At 42.2% G+C, this 20278-nt stretch overlaps 1 protein-coding gene across 4 annotated transcripts in view; it reads right to left on the reverse strand.

Moving 5' to 3' along the window:
* sntg1 (syntrophin, gamma 1) overlaps window positions 1–20278 on the reverse strand; it is a 66625-nt gene that overhangs the window by 21366 nt on the left and 24981 nt on the right. For 2 of the 4 annotated variants that reach the window (XM_080778077.1, XM_080778076.1), the window contains exons 4-11: window positions 16219–16353; window positions 12187–12243; window positions 11908–11965; window positions 9662–9705; window positions 8690–8731; window positions 8243–8366; window positions 7355–7437; window positions 1363–1493 (exon numbers count right to left, since the gene is read on the reverse strand). In XM_080778077.1, coding sequence (XP_080634203.1) covers window positions 1363–1493; window positions 7355–7437; window positions 8243–8366; window positions 8690–8731; window positions 9662–9705; window positions 11908–11965; window positions 12187–12243; window positions 16219–16353 — 674 coding nt within the window. The remainder of the gene's footprint in view (window positions 1–1362; window positions 1494–7354; window positions 7438–8242; window positions 8367–8689; window positions 8732–9661; window positions 9706–11907; window positions 11966–12186; window positions 12244–16218; window positions 16354–20278) is intronic. The other 2 variants (XM_080778078.1, XM_080778079.1) reach the window with 2 other exon arrangements.

Here is a 20278-nt window from a genome sequence, read left to right on the forward strand (position 1 = left end):
ATTAAAACACTTCGTGGGGGGCGAGTTGGTAAAGGGACAAGTCGTTTAGTATTCTTTTAAGATGTTATTCTCCATAGAGAAAAACTTCAGGACGTTAGAACCAGGGGATGAGCGAGTGACGTCAGGACTTTAGAAACAGGGGATGAGCGAGTGACTTCAGGACTTTAGAAACAGGGGATGAGCGAGTGACGTCAGGACTTTAGAAACAGGGGATGAGCGAGTGACTTCAGGACTTTAGAACCAGGGGATGAGCGAGTGACGTCAGGACTTTAGAAACAGGGGATGAGCGAGTGACTTCAGGACTTTAGAAACAGGGGATGAGCGAGTGACGTCAGGACTTTAGAACCAGGGGATGAGCGAGTGACGTCAGGACTTTAGAACCAGGGGATGAGCGAGTGACGTCAGGACTTTAGAACCAGGGGATGAGCGAGTGACGTCAGGACTTTAGAACCAGGGGATGAGCGAGTGACGTCAGGACTTTAGAACCAGGGGATGAGCGAGTGACGTCAGGACTTCGGCGCTCTATTACCCTCTACTGCTGGAATTGGACGGCTCCGTTTGAATAGTCATCTTGTGACTAAAACTAAGACTAAATATATTGACAATTTCGTCAACAAATAAAAACTAGACTAAAATGTTAGGGAGGGACTAGTGGACAAGAGATCCAGAACAAGTCATTTTACACTTGGTTGCATGCTGAAAATAGCAGCTCTACAAGCTCACAACGCGTCGCAGTCCGACGCGTGTTGAGCTTGTAGATCGGCTATTTTCTTCAGCAAGTGTGAAACCAGTCATTGCGACGGCATCAAGGCCCGCCAAAATACATTTTAGTCGACTAAATCTACAGTTGATTTTTTATCTTTAAATCTTAATAATAATTATTACACTACTGTAACTCAAGCTTGCGGGTGTACAGAGCCTATACAAACCGTCACCTGAAGTGACTATATGACTGCCTGAGCCACTTTTCTGACAAAATATGAGGTCCCCCTTTGTACCCCTTTGTACCACGTACAAATAGGTGTATCTACAATAAGGCGAGGACAGGCGTCCGCCCGCCCCGTACAAATCCATTTTCTGCCTGGCCAAAATCCATCCACACTGAGGACAAAAACAAGACCTGAGAATTATTAGTGGACAGCGGAATGGAGCGCGACCCTCAATCACCCATTCGAATGCAAATGCATGCCTTTCAGCCTTTTCTCTTTGAAAACCTTTAGTGCTATACTGATGGTGCATGTGGGGGAGACAGACGACAATTAGCACATCTTGCCTTCCCCAAAATGTAATTCTTGGCTGCCCAAAATTTAATTCCTGGCAACGCCACCGACTGCGCGCTGCCGTGCCGTGCCGTGCACTCACCTGCACACGTCGGAGCCCGGCACGTGCTGTGACAGGCGCGAGTGGAGCAAAGGAATGAGCCGCAGGTCCATCCATCTTTTCTCCCAGCGCAGCCCAGGGGACGTGGGCCAGGAGGAGCACGACAGGGTGTCCTGGAAGAAGACAACACATTTAAACCCATTTATAGGCCATTTAGAAATCTGTCTTCTCCATGTGTATCTTTCCGTTTTATTTTTTTTCCTTGTGTTTTCTTTTGTGTTTGTTGTTTGTGGTTGTTTGTTCTTTTAGTTTAGTTTCCATGTATTTTTTTTAGTTTTAGTTTTCTCTCTCTTCTGTTTGTTTCTCTGTCTGTTTTATGTCCCCTATAGGCACAATAAGCCATTGGCTTCAGCCTTTTGGTCTCCAAAAAGAAAAGAAAAAAAAAGAATACATGTAATGTTTTTGCTTTTTGACCAAAATAAAACTGAACTGAACTGAACTGAACCTCGAATCTATCTTCTAAATTCTGACAGTTTTCTGACATGTTTCTGTATTAGTGGTGCTGAATTTATGAGCTTGTAGATCTGCTATTTTTCAATAGCTAAAGCATAGCATAATGCTAACACCAAAAGTGGTTGTGTCACAGAGACACATTTTGTGGGGGGGGGGGAGCGTTTTACTCATTGATGGCTGTCTGAATACCAAAGAAAATTATACTAAACAAAGTCATTAAAATGTTGACATATTATTGCTTATAGCTGCTTTAACCAGAGGTCATCACATGCATGCTGGCTTGTGGTGGACATTTTAGCCAAAAAAAAAAAAAAATGCCACAGTCATACAAAATGAGTGGACAATAATATCACCGGAAACACAGAGCTATAGCCCTGAATGACCATAACAGGTCTGTAACTCTGAGAGTGTACAAATGGAACCAAATGTGCAACTAAAACATTTGAGAACGACTAGTACTAGTGCGCTCCTAATGTGCCATAGTGATATCACCTGCCATTATAACATTATCCAAATGAATACCTTTTTTTAGTGTAGGGACAGTAGGTCGGGACACGGTATTGATAAGCTACGAGCTTTTTTCGGTGGCACGTTATGTTTACCTCAGCGTTTGGGACATGTTCTGTGCTAACGCACTGAACAGGGCTACGTGGATGAGTGACTGAGCAGTGAGCACACAATCAATCACAGCTGTGAGCTGCGTGCACCACAGCAGACACGCATTAATTTGGTGTTGGACTCAGGTTTATTATGCTTTTAGCAGGACTTTTGGCTCTGTGCAGTGCTTTAATGAGCAAGATCCGTACCATAAATACCCTAGTAAAAGTGAAAAGAAATTGCGATTTCATTTAGAATTCGATTAATCGTGCAGCCCTATACGGTGACCGCTTTTCCACCGGTTGGTTCCCAATGGGAACCGGTTCAGTTCTTTTCGGTTCTTAGTCCACGAGCCAGAACTCCAAAAGCCTAGGACTAACGGCCAAGCTACACCAGGCAATTTTGCGCGCGTGCGTATGCGTTTACTGCGCACGTACAGTGCGTTTGGATAGGACCAATATATGTCAATGATACCAGCTACACCAGACGCACGGATACCGCAGGCCATCCTACGCGTGCTCTAAAAATAGGATCGGTAATTTTTTACGTGGGTATGCCCCCATGCGCGCGTATCTATATATCCTCCCGGAAGGTCCCGCACAAACCTGCCACGCGTCTGACAGATCGATGTAGCCAGGGCATTTGGCTTAGGCACGCACGGTCCGCGCGTTTAGAGTAAACGGGCGAGAAAAGCCTGGTGTAGCTTGGCCGTGAATGACACTATAGTAGCCTAACATGAGAGACTTGTTTATATATATTTTTTTCTTGAAAGCAATTCATCATGAGAGGTGCGTTTGCATAATTTAAAACATGTATAGAGTTGCTTCTTTATTATGGATTGTGATTAACAATTCGGTAGGCTAGTTGTGTCCCTTTGTCTTCATCATGTAGATTAAATGACAACCTTTGAACAGAGGGATGGACCAAAATTGTGGTGAAGAGACCCTAACCTAACCTAAGACATTCTTTATTAGTCAACTCAAGTGTTTTGTACATTGTGTTAGCTTAGCTGCCTAAAATGTTATGTGTAACTTGTATATTTCTCTTACCGAGTCCCCTAAATCCCCCTCCTTTTCAAGGACTCACTCAGATGTGTCTCAGTGTATTTTATAGCCTATAAGTGTTTTTCTATACAGGCCTAACTTTATGAACCTTATACATGGATGGAACAAATTACCCAAATATTCTGATATACTATGTTTGTATATTTATTCAAGGTTGCACTTTTGGTACATGTTGGCTGTGTAGTCATGGTTGTTGACATGACAGAGGGAGGTGTCCCCTCTATAGGGAGACCATAAAAGGTGTCACTTTCTGTGTTTGTAGCGTTCAACGCTGATGAAGGCTTGAGGATGGAAACGCATTCGTTGTTACCATGCCAACTCTTCTAAGAACAATACAAAGAGTGCCTTTGTATTATTTTCTCTTTTAGAGATGACCTTTTATATACTTGCACTAGTGTGCAAAATTATACCTATTTTAAATTGTTAGTCAATATAAATTATTATTAAATTGTAATCAATATAAGTAAATTAAAATATGATTAACCCTAGTAGCTTTTTCATATTTTCTTTTTGCATATTTCCCTATATAATGCCTCATTTGCATATTTCATTTAAAAATGTGTAATACAATAAATCATTGTCTTCGTGTAAGTAATCAACTGGGGAAGTTTCATGGCGATAACAATTTAATATAGGTGTTGTTTTGCATACTCAATTCCCAATGTTGGGAGCTCGATCTGGCTCATGGACTAAGAACCAAAAAGAACTGAACCGGTTCCCATTGACCTTATGCGGCGGCCATCTTACCAGCAAGGTATACGAACTAGATGCAATTTCCCACTAAGCCCTCACGTACACTCAGGTCCTCAGACAAAGCCCTCCTTGAGACCCCCACCCACAGCCACAGCCCAGCTCATCACAAAGGGTGGCAGCAGGCATTTGCAATTCGGGCTCCCAAACTCTGGAACGCCCTACCTATTAATCTAAGACTTGCAAAATCTGTGTCATGTTTTAAATCCCTTCTGAAACCCCACCTTTACGTCTTCTCTTAATTTCCTTTTGCATATACCTTATTCTATTTTTTGATTATATGTGCATGCTTTCATTTTGTGCTTGGTGTTATTCACCGATATCTTTTGTTGTAACTGTGATTACGTTGTTGTTGCTTTTTGTTGTTTTTTACCCCGTTATGTAAAGCACTTTGTGACCGTCTTGAAATGTGCTATATAAATAAATTCATTATCATATTGACAGCCCATTCATCCAAACAGAAAAGTCCTATCTGATTGTATTAAACAACGTCAAACTCACCAACATTGCAGCTGTGCGGAATGCTTGAATTATCCTCTTTCTGCAAAGTGTTTGTTTCATAAAAATCCATTGTAGACTTGTTATGAGCTACTTCCTGTCAAGAAATTCCTTGCATTTTTTTGCAAGTATTGGAGTTTGGAAGCACTCATTTTATGTAAAGCAACCTCCTGCTGCCTGCATCATGTGCAAATTCAAAACAGGTGGTACGCATGGGCCGTTGAGTGATATTCAACGAGCACTCCCAAACTCTGACGCTTTGAGCTTGGGAGTGCTTGTTGGATAATCACTCAACTGCCCTACATAACAACCTGTTTTGAATTTGCACATAATGCAGGAGTCAGCAGGAGGTTGCTTTACTAAAAACGAGTGCTTCCAAACTCCAATACTTGCAAGGAATTTCTTGACAAGAAGTAGCTCATAACAAGTCTACGGTGGATTTTTATGAAACAAACACTTTACAGATTGAAAGAGGATAATTCAAGCTTTCCATACAGCTGCAATGTTGGTGAGTTTGAAGTTGTTTAATACAATTAGATAGGACTTTTCTGCTTTGATAAATGGGCTGTCAGTGGGAAGTTGCACATACAGTAGTTAGCACCTTGCTGGCAAGATGGCAGCGGTATGCATAAGGATCCAACCGGTGGAAAAGGGGTCAGAGAGGAGTAGTGGTTAGCTCAAGCCAGCCGGATGGTGTGAAAATAATTCCCTGTTCATTTTCCTCATAGACTTTTCAAAAAGTATTTATTTAAAGACGTTTACGCCGCGGACAAAGCCAAATCTTGTCGTGACAAATCATGACACAATGTTTTGGGCCGAACAAATAATTAGTAAGAAGGGAAAAAAACGGCAGGTTACAACACTTTTTTTGTTGTTTTTCGTCTTTGTAATTATTAGTTTGGTCCAGTTTGTTGTCATGATTTGTCACGACTCGAGTTGGCTTCGTACGACGCAAGCTAAAAGGTCTTTAAATAAATACTTTTTGAAATGTCTATGGGGAAAATGCATTGGGAATTATTTCCTGGGCCTGGCGTCGCCATGAAAGGGGGCGGGACTGCGACGCTCTATAAGGGCATGAAAAGCCCCAAAACAAATTTTCAAAAAATAAATTGAGTCTCCAAAGTAACTTAAACTGACGTTTTCAAATAAATGACAAATTTTGACTACAGTACAAAGTATTGGAAATTGTAAATACTCAAGTAAAGTACAAATACCTCAAAATTGTACTCGAGTACAGACAGCACTTGAGTTAGAGGCACAACAGTGACTTCACACCACCGGAGAGGAGCTAGCTTATCGCTTTCCCACCGCGCGGCGCCTCATTTCTCACTCGCGCCTCATTTCATAACGGGCTGAAAATGTCAACAACCGGCGCTGCGCCGCGGCCGCTCAGGTGGGGAGAGCAGAGGAAGTTGATTCACGATCACCTCCGAGATAAAGATGGAGTGTGTTTGATTCTCAGCGAAATAGAAACGGTTGCATGGAAACAGCCTGTTGGCACGGCGCTGAGGCATATAGTGATAGAGGGACCGTTATAGAATGTGCCGTACTGTATATAGTATAGGCCAGTGATTCTCAACCTTTTCAAGGACAACCCAAGTATAAGTTTGTCACAGATTTTTCTGTTTTTTTTTTGTTTTTTTAATCTCTAGTATACCGCAAATCTACACTGTATATATCCAGTGGTAACTCTCAGAGTGTACAAATGGAACCTGACTCCCAAAGCATCATTTTTTGGGAATGTTTTTTGAAAATGTTTTGAAATAATAATAAATAAAAAACCACATGTAGGAAACAAAATCGAAGGGGACCCATAACAATGTGTCTGCGACCCACAAATGGGTCCCGACCCACTGCTTGGGAACCAGTGGAGTAAGGTAAGGGGGGCCAGAGCAGTGTTGATTTCGTCGACTACCTTTTTCCACTGACAAAAACTAAATGGAAACTAAATGAAAACTAAGCCATGATGACTAAAACTAAGACTAAATATGAGAATTTCGTCAACAAATCAAAACTAGACTAAAATGTTAGGACATGAGATCCAGTATTTATAAGTCATTTTACAATTAGTTGCATGCTGAAAATAGCCGATCTACAAGCCCACAACGCGTCGCAGCAAGTGAAAAATCACACCCGTGTAAACCGAGTGTTGTAACTCCCCTCTCCCCCCCCCCCCTCTCTCTCATTAGCAAGCAACAGTGCAGCACTGTCTCTCTGTTTCTGGCAAACAGCGCCCCTACTGGTACTAATAGTCATATACTGGTGCTCATTAACGTACACATAGGTGAACACAGACACACATAGGTGAACACAGACACACGGACATTGCTGTTCCTTGGAGTGGTTGCACCACTCAAAAAAACTGTCATTACAATAGCATCAAGGCACCGACAAAACACATTTTGTTCGACTAAATCAACTGTAGATTTAGTCGACTAAAATCTTATGATATTTAGTCTAACTAAAACTAGACTAACACTAAAACATTCCCGGGTGACTAAAATGTGACTAAAACTAAATGAAAACTATTCAAGAGATTGTAGGACTAAAAACTAAAAATCCAAATGTTGCTGCCAAAAACAACAACTGGGTCCAGAGTATAGCCTACCTACCGTGTTGTTGGGATGGTAGTTCAAATGGAGGCCACTGTCGCACAGAGGAGAGGACGTCCCGCTACTCTGGTCACTGGGCACACCTGAAGGAAACGAGCACATGGTCACTGGGCACACCTGAAGGAAACGAGCACAAGAAAGCCACATATCCCCCCGGTGTGTGTGTTCAAATTTCACAGCAGCAGTTTTCTGTGAAGAGCCATGTAGCATTTTCAAGGGCATCCTCCTTCAAAGTGAATTATACTCATCAGCTGCTAATACGATGCGGCGTTATCACACGCTGTGCAAATATTATAGGGATATCACACACACACACACACACACACACACACACACACACACACACACACACACACATTGTGCACATATTATTAGGGATACGGAATATTTGCTTACTTTACAGATAAGGCGACGGTTAAAGTGACTTAATGGCGAATGCCCGGGTATGATGGGTATTTGTCAGTCAGTGTGTGTTTTGTCTCTAATGAGGGGCTCATGCCTTCAATGTTTAGTAGTAAATTGCTCGCACAAAGGCAGCGTCTATACAATGTGCAGTGTGTCAGCACTGTCAACACCTTGTTTCGAAAGGTGCTTTATGAATAAAATTTACTTATAATATATATATTTTGGTGTGTTTGCTGTCAAATGTTTCTTCAGGTGGTATTAAATAATGCACGCTTGTCTGTTTCTTTAGTGGGGGTGGAAGTGCGTGCTTGTCTCTGTTTCGTTTATTTGGCAATTAATGTTCCTTTAGTCCTTGAAGAATGTCAGATTCACAGATTTTACGGATTTGTTTTCTCTTTTTTTGCATGCAGGTGGCACCGCAGTGGTAATTAGTTGTAAGGGACGCCGTCGTGTGGTGGAAGTATAAAAGAGGCGAATTCTTACTTAGTATGTGAGTATTCTTACATGTGCAATCTTCACAAAGGGGTAGTTTAAGAAAAGCCGGAGTCTTCTTCAGAAAGGAGACGGTGAGTGTCACGTCTTCACCAGCATTTCTCAAAACCTGGACCTGGAAAGGTACACAACATATAAATGTCTATTTGTGGCTAAACAGTAAAGGCTTATACCGCTCACCCCTTGGTGTGTGATGTTGTTATGACATGAGGCATTGTGCTACTGTACTTCTGTACAGAAAGGAAGGGTTAGATAAGGGCTTACATTGACCCTGATGTCACAGTGCTTGCATAGGCTACACGTTGTGAAGCCGTTCTTTTCAAAAATGGATAAAAATGGTTTTACACGTCCAAAAGATAATGATCGCACTGTTGAAACAAGATAAAGACGTGCTGTGAGTGTTGCTGTAGTGTAGGTGAAATATGAGACAAAACGTACCACTTCCTCATGGCGATAGCTTCTTACATTTATTCCATTTATCTGGAAACCAAATCAACATTTGGGTGTTAAAATAATAACGTCAAAGTATTGACTAACAAAACAACCACAATATTGTTATTGTCATACATAAAGGTACCTATATTTGGTATAGTTTTTTCATTTCTTATTTCCTCGGGCGGGAACCCCTTTTGGTGTTTTAAGCATTACGTTATTCTTTAGCTATTGAAAAATAGCAGATCTACAAGCTCGTAGCATGGCACTCGATGAGCTTGTAGATCTGCTATTTTTGAAAAATCGTGAAAATGTGTCGCAAATTTGGAATATTATTCCCTGGAACAACATATTTTCAGATGGAGGGTCGGTGGCCAAATATAATTCTGGGGGTCCTTGGCATGAAAAAGGTTGAGAACCACTGACATAGAAACAGGGTTTTCCAGAAAACTGTTAGGATTTAGAAGACATTTTTTAGAATCGGCCTCATGGGTCTAAATGGGTTAAATCTTGATGTTATAATTTAGCTATTGAAAAATATCTCGCTACAAGCTTGTAGGTCTGCTATTTTTTTTGAAAATATTTATTTCAGAAAACAGGAGGATTTAGAAGATTTAATTTTTATTTTGAGATCAGAAAGGCACTTGCAATACAAATACAGTTACGGGCTTGCCTTGCCTTTCTGGACGAAAAAAAAAACTGTAAACACAGGTGACATTCACAGCTGCCATTAATAGTGAATTGCTATCCTGTCGATGTTATCTTTGCAGAGTTGCATCACAGTCCCACCTATGCAACAACACAACACTGACATTTACACCTATAGAGGAATAACTGCTGAGTGTTTCAGCGTGGTGGTGGCTGCTGACATATGGCGTATGAAATATTAAAGATGTGAATCACTTTGCAGAGTGGGCTGAGGCGCATAAACAAGCATTTAAATGACATATGGTGTGTGTCTGCTTTCTCTATACCTACCTGGAGGATGCCGTCTCCGATGAAGAGCAACCCGGAGAGTTCAGCTGGAAGAAGAAAATCACTTTAGGTAAAGAAGCCTCCATGGAAAAAAAGGCACGAGCGAGGAATTCTTGCTAATGGCTTGTTGCAGAGTTTAGAGACATATAGAGCCATTGTGACTTTGACCATGTTAATTGGTGACGTCACAATGGGGCATGGTCATTGGTCAGGGCCATGGTTGCCATGGTTACAGAGGGTATTTACCCCCGCTTTCTTTCATTGTCTGTCAGCGTGTCATGTGCAATATGTGCGTAAATCTCCAAATCCCGACTTTTCTCTCCATATAATTTAAAAATTATAGACACTTTACCATTGCTCTGGGGACTTGGGAGCTTGTAGAGTGGCTATATTTTCCAGGTGTATTAATAAATGTCACGTTATAATGTAAGCTAATAAAAGTTGACGCGCGCACATTGTCGGCATGCGATATGCGATTCCATTCATTCACACCTCTCTCTCTCTCTGCACCCTCTCTCTCTCTCTCTCTCTCTCCCTCCATGACCGTGAAATGGAGAGCAAAATACAGCACGAGAATATAGTTTCACATGCGGCTATGAACACATCACCACGCATAGACTTGTTGGTGTACTGCGCAATGGCCTGGGTCCTTATTGGTAGGTTAATATCCACAGTTTATCTGTAGCGGTCCGCAATTAACCTAATGTTCAAGCTTCGCACTCGGCACCAATATACAAATGAAATCACCAGTCCGCACTGGAGGCTGATATATTTATTATTGGATGCAGCAGAGCAGAGCCTTTGCTCGCTGCAGTTGATGCAACATATGATACGTTTTAAAGTTGTTAACAGTGATATATAATATAAACACGAACAATCGGATGTGTAGTTTCCATGCAGGCACAAGCTGCATTTCTTGAACTTGAACTCATGCTTCCTTCATGCCTGAGTTTTGTTGCTCCTTTACACCTGACAGGGGGAGTTTCCCTGGTTGGACGTAGCACGTGGAAGGAACACGTTATTCCAACCAGTTCCTTTCCCCTCCATCAGGCGTCCCGGCTGGCCAGGGGGAGGCAGTTTAGAGACCAGGATTACTGCATGTTTTATGTGAGGGTACCTACCCTAGGGGACACGGGGAGAACATGCAAACTCCACACAGAAAGGCCTGTAACTCTTGAGCCATAGGTCATACAATAACAATTTTGATTCACAACAAACCCATGAACCCATGGATGCCCCCCCCCCCCCCCATAGGTGTGTCTCATTGTGAGCTTGTAGATCAGCTATTGTTGAATTTTCTATTTTTGAACAATGAAATGTATTATGTATGTTTTCAAAACAGAAGAAGAAGAAGTAAGTAATTTTGATAATGCAAAACAATGTTGCCTATACACCATGCAGATAAAAATAAGAATCAAATTTAATGAAGGAAAATAGAAGAATGTATTCATGATAAGACATCATGTTTGTTTTCACCACCAATGCTGCTGGCTTACTGGTAGTATACTTGACTTGAAATTAGCAAACAATAAAATGTAATATTGAAAGACCAGAAAAACACGAATAATTAAAGTTTGCTTTATTAAAGCAAACATATTTTGCGGCTCCAGATAGAATTGTAATATGTTTTTGGGCCAAAAATGGCTCTTCTGATAATAAAGGTTGCCTACCCCTGTTCTAGCGGGAGGCACACACTACCTAAAGTAGCCTAAACCAGTGGTTCCCAAAGTGAGGTCCGGGGACCCCCAGGGGTCCTTGAGGGAGTTCCAGGGGGTCCCCAGCTAAATTATAGTTTGGAACCAAATGGACCCTTATGGGTCTGTAACTCTGAGAGTGTACAAATGGAACTGTATACTAATGCATGTCAAACTGGTACTTGAAATTAAATGGGTTGAGAATCACTGTGTAAAAATCTTCTCTTATGGGGGTCGCTGGCATATATTTTATAATGGGCTGCTGATGTTGTTATGCTCATTTGGAAAACAAAATTCTACTTCAAAAGTTGTGGATAGCATATAAACAATAAGTTGAAGGGAAACTTCAACTTATTGCTTCGACTTATTGCATCGACATATTGCTTCAACGTATTGCTTCAACGTATTGCTTCAATTTATTGCTTCAAGGCATTGCTTCAACTTATTGCTTCAACTTATTGCCGGCCTTGCCGCACACGCCTGCGCCGCAAGGCCGCGGCAGGCGTAAAGAGTGTCCCTTATTTCAAGATCTCAAAGGTGGCAACCCTGGCTTACCTTTTTGTTCTTTTGATATTTTCGAGATCACGACAGGGATTCTGTGTTCCGCTCCACCCTGAGAGACAAATGAAACAGAGTTATTACAGAGGAACAAATAACTACTGAGACAAGATTAAAGGGCGATCGACTCCATTTTCCACAAAACACTCCTATACCCTCGCTATTTAATACATTTGAACAAAAAAAAGAAAGAAAGCTCAATAATATATCAGGTGACAGTACATTAAAAGAAGACTCTGTGGGGAGTGGGACTAGAATCAATGAGATCTAAATTACCTTAATACTCAGCCCAAACCCTCCGATTGTCTGCCTTCGGATCGTTACAGTCCTCTCCTGTCAAGAGATTTGGGTAGAATTCATTAAGAGCACAGTAATGATTTCAGGGGATGCTTGAGATCCTCTTGCATAAGACAATAAACTATGCTATACTCGAAGTGGTTCTCAAACGTTTCCTTTTTTAAATTATTTTCATTTCAAGGACCGCCGCCACCATAACTCAGAGAGTACAAATGGAGTTTGGCTCTGAGGGGACCTTTGAGAACTATTAAGTGTTACATGATATCAGTTGAAGTGTTCCAAAAAAAACTATCATCACTGAAATGCCATCATGTCTATACTAAACATTTCTGGACAGCCTATGATTTACTGCAATCATAACGACTCCAATGTCTAGTTCAGGTACCAAGATATTTTGATAGAAAAACTGTGCGTGCGTGTGTGCGTGCGTGTGTGTGTGCGAGCGTGTGCGCGCGTGTGCGTGCGTGCTAGTGAACTCACAAATCACTGGATTGATTGCAGCGCCAAAAGTCAATCCATGAATATTTGCCAATATTCAATATTGACTAAACATGATGCAACGCATCGCATCGCGACACGCTGTGAGCTTTATAGATTGGCTATGTTTGCTATTTTGGTGTGGCACTGCTGCATGATGCAAAAACTAAACAAAAAGTTGAAATATGGATATTCAAGGCTTCTGAAGCCCGACAGCAACAACAGCAACAATAGGCTACACCAACAGCCGTCTTGGTATACCTATACGTATGTGCATATAGTGCTGCAACAGACATGACTGTGATCCACAACCAAAGGTAAAACATATCAAATGTATGCTTTTCACTATAGAGAGCCTGGTTTTGGGAATTGGGAAACCGGTCAGAAATCAAAGGCAGGCTTCCCTGACCACGACGCGTCCCTCACGTGTTGTGACCTTGTCGATTTTTGGTGCGCGAGAGACCCACGCACCGAAGTATTAACCCATTTAGACCTGAAGACAGATTCTACAAAATGTCTTCTAACTCCTGACAGTTTTCTGAAAAACCCCATGTTTCTATATCAGTGGTTCTCAAACATTTTCATGTCAAGGACCCCCCAAAGATATAATGTAATTGGCCCCGCCGACCCCCCCCATCTGAAAATATGTTGTTTCAGGGAGCTCCCAGAAGCAAAGATTTGAGTTAAAGGAGAATTCCATGCTAGAAGGCTTTATTTGTAGTTGTTACGTCCCCACCAAAGAAGTCCAGGTGTTATTTTGTGCAAAAGTGCATTATTGGCTATTTCCCCTAATATAAGCCCTCAATGGGGGTTGGTTTTTTTGTGCCAATTCGCTTATTTCCATCGAAATAAGTAGTAAAGTGTGCCGCTTTGGATACTATTTACATTATGAAGAGAGGATGTATACAAAAATGTGATTTTTGAGCGCTGGAAATAAGCTAATTAGCACAACACCCCATAGCCTCATTCAATTCAATGCAATTCAATTAAATTCATTGCAGGCTTATGGTAGGGGAAATAGCCAATAATGCGCTTTTGCACAAAATAACATCCTTGACCTCTTTGGTGGGGACGTAACAACTACAAATAAAGGTAAGAAAGCCTTCTAGCATGGAATTCTCCTTTAAAAACGTTCGCTCTGAAAGAATATATACAGTATATTCAAGGATTTGCGCCACAGTTTCAAAAATAGCAGACCTACAAACTCATAGCTTGTATATCTGCTATTTTTCAATAGCTAAAGTATAACATAATGCTTTAAAACACCGCCCAGAATGGGTTTTAAAGCTTGCATGAGCACCTGCACCTTCTCCCACTGACTGCTCTGTCCTCCTGCTCTGGCAGGCCATCAGAAGAATTGACCGAGCTATAACCGTCACTCAAACAAGGTGAACATTACATTATACATATTTACCAACTAAGCCCAAATGTCGCTGGCAAGGGAAAAAACAAGCAATTTTAGCCACATGAATCCTAGCGTCCCAATTCTGCAGGGCATGTCATATAGGCGAACATTTGGTGACAATTAGAGGCAAACAATCACACTAAATAGCTCATCTACAAACACGAAGACCCAAAACGAAAGAATATTTCATTATCGTTGAATAAAGATTTTGTCCACAATTCCATGCTGTATTGATGCTGGGACCATTAGGAGAGATAACAGGCCAACCGATCAATATAACAATAATTCTTCTACATTCTCTAATTGTGTAGACGTCTTTGTATAAATCAAGTAACGAAGATGTTTAACAATAATGTAACTCTTGAGAGTGTAAAATGAAACCAAACGGACCCGTAAAGAGGTCCATTTAGTTACCAACTCTCCATCATTTAGCTGGGGACCACCTGGAACCCCCCCAAGGACCACTGGTTGAAAAGGACAACTACGGACTGCTGCAATTCGAAACTGGCCCCCGTAAAATGTTTCTTTCTTTTTCTTTTCTCCTTTATGATGAATTCCTCATTCCTGTTCTGTTCTCTGGCTATATAGAAGTGTCTATTTGTACGTCTCTAAATGTTTTGATGAATTGAACAAGGTGGACCCTCTTGTAAACAAGTGTAATGCTTTATTGGGTCGTCCACTCACGGTTAACAGTCTTTGTATTGAGTTTGTGCTTGAAATGTACTGTCATTCTGCAAACTGTTAATACATATTTCAATCAATCAATCAATCAATCAATCAGAGACACCTGGGAATGTGAGCTACTCTACGAAGCAGGCGTCACAGTGGCCGAATAATTACGCCACATTGCAATAACCACTATAGGATTAACTTCATTTTCCATGCACATCTATTATTACATTTGTGAGGATTCCATGCCCACACAATGCGATTGTATTTCTGCCCATGATGGAGCGCGGGTTCAGGTGGCCAGGTCATACACCGTGAGTGACGCATGCGGAAAACTTAGCCCATTCTGGGGCGGGAAACCCTTTTGGTGTTTTAAGCGTTATGTAATACTTTCGCTATTGAAAAAATAGCAGATCTACAAGCTCATAGCGCGGCACCGAGGGCCGCGATACGAGCTTGTGGGTCTGCTATTTTTTTTAAATCTTAAAAGATTTGGCCAAATACAGATCATTCTGGGGGTCCTTGACATGAAAAAGGGTTGAGCACCACTGATATAATATAGAAACATGGGATTTTCAGAAACTGACGTATACCACTGGCCGTGGTACGTCACTCATAGAGTATATACGAATAGAGAAGGCACCCAGAGGAAACCCTGAGGCGAAATGGACATAGTGGCCGAATGAGGGTATTGCAGCCTGGCCCCAAACACATGAACGCGCTGGTCCGTTGACTATCATTGTGCACGTTCAACGGCAGCGGGTTCATGTGTTTGGGGCCAATCCATCCCAGAATGCTCTCTGTTCCTACCCTCATGCGCTTTTGAGCAACTTAATGCAAGTGGATGGAAGGAGAACTCGGGTGCCCCCTCTATTCATATATACTCTTAAGACGTCGCTGCCTTCATTTGACCTCTGCGTTGTCAACTAAGCTCTGTGGCTGTTCCGACTATACTGGCCAATCACAGAAGGCCTTTCCTCCATAAGAAGGCGTCACCCCGCAGTTTCCTACAACTGCGGTGAAACGACACCCACCGCCACGGACGCATGCATTGTAGCACGGAACGCTCGCTCTCCCTGTAGTTCACCTACCTCTCTCTATCCTCGCTGCCCACAGTACACAACCTGCCCAGCACGGACAAAACATGGTCAGTGAGGAATACATCCCACCCTCTTCAACATTGGCCTGTCACAGCGCCACCAACAGGAACACAATTTTTGGAACAAAATGCCTCAAATCATCCAATTGCCATCCGAGGTCGTAAGAACAAATGGCACACTTTTCACATTGGGCTATTATAGCGCCACCAGGAGGCCAAAACCTGACCTGGCCTGGTGAAGAGCTGTGCCCAGAGGGGCACTTTTTCGAGTCTTAATCTGATTATAATGAATGCGTGTGTCACGAGAAGAGCAGATGATGTGGACATTTGCTATGTGTATTAGACAGCTTGGGTTACTTACACTGGAATAAAAAGGCTCTCCTGACACACAGATGACATCTTGCTCTTGAATGGTCAGAATGTCTTTGGCCAAGTGAAGTCGAATATTGAATGGCTCCTCATTACCTTCTTGCAGCAAATAAATCCCAGTCTTTGTCTGAAAATAATCGAAAAGACACCATCATTTATCATTCCTATACATCGCGACTAAATTAAGCGGCCCACGAAATGAAATGTCACAGACAAGGCCCCACCCGAGCGGAAGGAACTTGAAGAATGTGACAGTGTAAGCCTTGCCTATATCACTATGTCAGCTATTCCTCTTTGGCTTGTTGTTGTCAGTAGCCATCAGTCTCCACACAACCAAGCTTGACCCCCGTGAGAGTTTTAAAACCTGCACTGTCTGCTCGGCTCTAGTTCTTTTGGGATTACCGACTCCCGCTTTGACTCGAGGCACTGTCTGTTCTTTTGGATTACTGACTCTGGGCGCTTGCATATGGCCCGGACCACTGGGACGCACACATCAGAACCTTGACAGATGCCTGTTACGGATAACAGTTGTGAAGACATATTCATTCATATATTCACTGTTGATAGACTGCAAATTCTTATTCGTAAAACTTTTTTACTGTTCAAAGACCTTTTCATATTATGGCAATAGATCTATAGAGAGGGAGAAACTTTCACAGACAGACAGACAGACAGACAGACAGAACTGCATGGCCAACATTGAAGCTGCCACTACCTACTGGCCAAAAGTGGAACTGCAGCACGGTCGTTCATGGAGGTGGACCTGGACCGGACGTTCAGTGACGCCATGCATGTGCGTTAACTGTGGTCTCAAATTTGACGTTGTAAAATGCACGTAACTCGAGAACCGTTTGACCCACCGACTTCACATTCGACACACGCGTTACACACCCCCACAGGGAGTGCAGTGCCAGATATCAAGTCGGTCGGACACACGGTTCTCCGCCAAGCCCCAAGCCACGTTGAAGAGCCTCACTGGGGCTTTGGTTAAAACGGGTGCTATGACAACGTATTATATCATTAGGTTCCCAAGTTGCATCGTTCCCAAGTAGGCCGGTGGCCAACTGCGACGGGCACGTACAGGTCTAGCCCTTTATAACTATATATATGTGATATTATATATAATGTGATTGATACTAGTAGTTACACCAGAATTTGTGACCTACCGAAGCCTGTAACTCCAGGCGTCCCTGTTTTCTTCATATTCTTTGTGATGTTTTTGTCCTCGGTTTCCTACCACAGAGTATTTCATACCCTCGTGTGGTACACTGTACCGTACCGTATGAAGTGCATAACACGTAAGAGGACTGGACCCATTATGCTGGCTCCTTCAATTTGTATTAATTTCATCAACTGACTTGACTGATCATCCGGTTGACGCACAGGTTGGGTTGCATGCTATTATTTCAATGTCAATTTGGACAGACATGGGGGGTGGGGCGGGGGGGGCGCTATCATTTAAATTCCCAGACTGATTAGTGTTCCAAGTACAAATATAATTGACGCAAGGCATTAACAATCAGCAATCAGCATCCATTATAGTAGCCCTTTCCCCCCCATTGTAGTGTGCCTTTTTAAGCGCACGCACGCACGCACGCACGCACACACAACCCCAAAACATTGTTGTTGTCATCATCATGCACCACACGGACACAATGATGGAGGGAGGAACATAGGAGAGTGCCTCCTGGCAGAGATTTTCATTCCGCTGATAATGTCGGAAATCACCACTCAGTTCACACGGGTGTGATTTTTTTAACCCCACAAGTAGATGGCCTGTTTTTGTAATCTTAGATAATTTATTTATTAATGTATTTAAAACCACTTCTGGTTCATTATGTTGTATACAATTGTCTGAGAAGTGACATTATGTGATGTATATTTATTGTTGATTTTCTATCATATACATGTGTCACTTTACTCTTTATCATTGCCTTGTACCATCTCTGACTTGTTGTGATCGTGTGACTCTGTACACAGCTGTTCCATGTGATCATGATCAACAACCATGATCATGTTTGACAAGAGGGTTGTAATAAAGTGTTAATTCCTCTGTGTTCACAAGTCTGAGGAAGAGCATTGTGCTCGAAACGTCAACAGTCATGCATTTGTGCAAATAAAGGCACTTCACTAGCATCGGAGCCCACAGTGTGCGAGCGTCTTCATTCCTTATATTATACTCATCGCTCAGCACCTGCCCAAGTTTGGGTTGGATTGTGCATGTACTTTTGTACTTTTTTTCCCAATATATTTACTAGTCATAGTTTTTGTCATCATAGCCTAGTTTTTATTTAGTTTTTAGTCAGTTTTCCTCCTTTTCTGTCATAGTTTTAGTCGACAAAAGCAGCACTGGTGTCAGAGCACACTATACATCAGAGCAGATTTAGCCATTAATCCATTTACAGACAGCTATTACGTTAACATTTGTGCATAAATGCATAAACCGTATATAACACCAACTGCACACTGAGGAAAACCTAGTCAGGGGTATGTGTTGCTTGCTTGGATGACTCAGTGGATTGTTTACAGTACACAAAGCAGCGTTCAGCATTCAGATGCATCATCCATTCACTCTCATAAACGGTAAATGTATCCACGGCTCTAGAACACCAATGGTGGCGGAAACCATGCAAAGGCACCAAGCTCCCTCATCGGGAGCAATTAGGGGTTCAGTGTCTTGTTCAAGGACACTTGACACCAACACATGTATAGCAATGTGGTATGGCAATCTTAATGTAAAAGGAAGAAGCAAGCTGCAGCGAATAGTGAACCTCACTGTTGTCCTGCATTTTTGCCATGAACATAATTGTGTTGTTGCTGTTGTTGTTGTTTGTTTTTACTGTTGTTGAGACCGAAGACAAATTTCCACACGTGGACAATAAATGAAACTAACTAACTAAGGTCACATTCCCACCTAATACTTCGGTAGACTCGATGCGAATGGGCGGAGAAATTGGGATTCTTACATATTTAATTTGCTGCGGTTTGCCTTCACACTGTCACAGCAATTGGAAACGCAGCAGGGGGGACCTTTATCAATGTGTTCCATTCATAAACTAGCCTACACAGTGAAATCTATGGTGATAAAATTATACTCATAACGTGCATGAGTCGTGCCGTCGTTCCTTTATTTACTGCGGATTGCATTCACACCTGCACCGAATCGTAATCAAGTGCGATTGGAAGCGAAGCGAAACCCCCGTTTTTGCTCGGAGTAGAATGCGGTTCGTTGATACGCATTAGGATTTGAATGAGCCTTCACACCTGCCAAACGAAGTGCACTTTCTGAAAATGCGCAGCAAAGCTCTCTGGTGTGAATGTCACCTAACTTACTCTGATGGAGCCCGGGTTAGAACTGTCGTTCCTATCCGGCTACTCTGAGCCACCAGCCATATCATTATACTTTTCTAAAATAGTAATGCATCTATCCCATGAGAAAAGGTGAATAAAAGCGCAGAAATGGAGCTGAAATCATCGATGAACACCTTACATATGAATTTCTCAGTGTTACGCAAGTAAGGATGGGGAGACGAGCCATTTAAAACATTCTAATCCGCATAAATTTGCATTTTGCATAGCTATCTCTTCCAAGGCTAATTGGAATGCTTGTCTCGTCCTTGAGACTTAGCAAAAGGTCTAAATAAAAGAACCACCTTCACCTGACAGGATTGCTAATGGCAAATGCACCAATGTCGGCATCGTTGTCACCCTGCATGCATTAGTCACTGGTTAACAAGGTATATAGTCCCATGGTCACCTTCGCTAAGGGAGACGTCTCAGTTGCAAATGAAACTTGAGTCTAACTCACTTTACAGAGTCAATTGCCATTTAGCTACAATGAGGAACACGAGGGAAGTGAAGACCCCTTATTCAGGTTAAGAAATTAGTCGATGCCTGCAGCTTCCTTTGTGAGATATTAAATGAAAGCAACAATTCACAGTGTTTGTACTTACAGCATAATGTGCTAGGGAGAACACGAGAGAGAGAGAGAGAGAGAGAGAGAGAGACAGAGAGAGAGACAGAGCGAGAGGATGCCTGAGAGCATACGGCTG

The sequence above is a fragment of the Protomyctophum bolini genome, assembly GCF_963924005.1.
Source record: "Protomyctophum bolini genome assembly, chromosome: 12".
NCBI lineage: Eukaryota > Metazoa > Chordata > Actinopteri > Myctophiformes > Myctophidae > Protomyctophum > Protomyctophum bolini.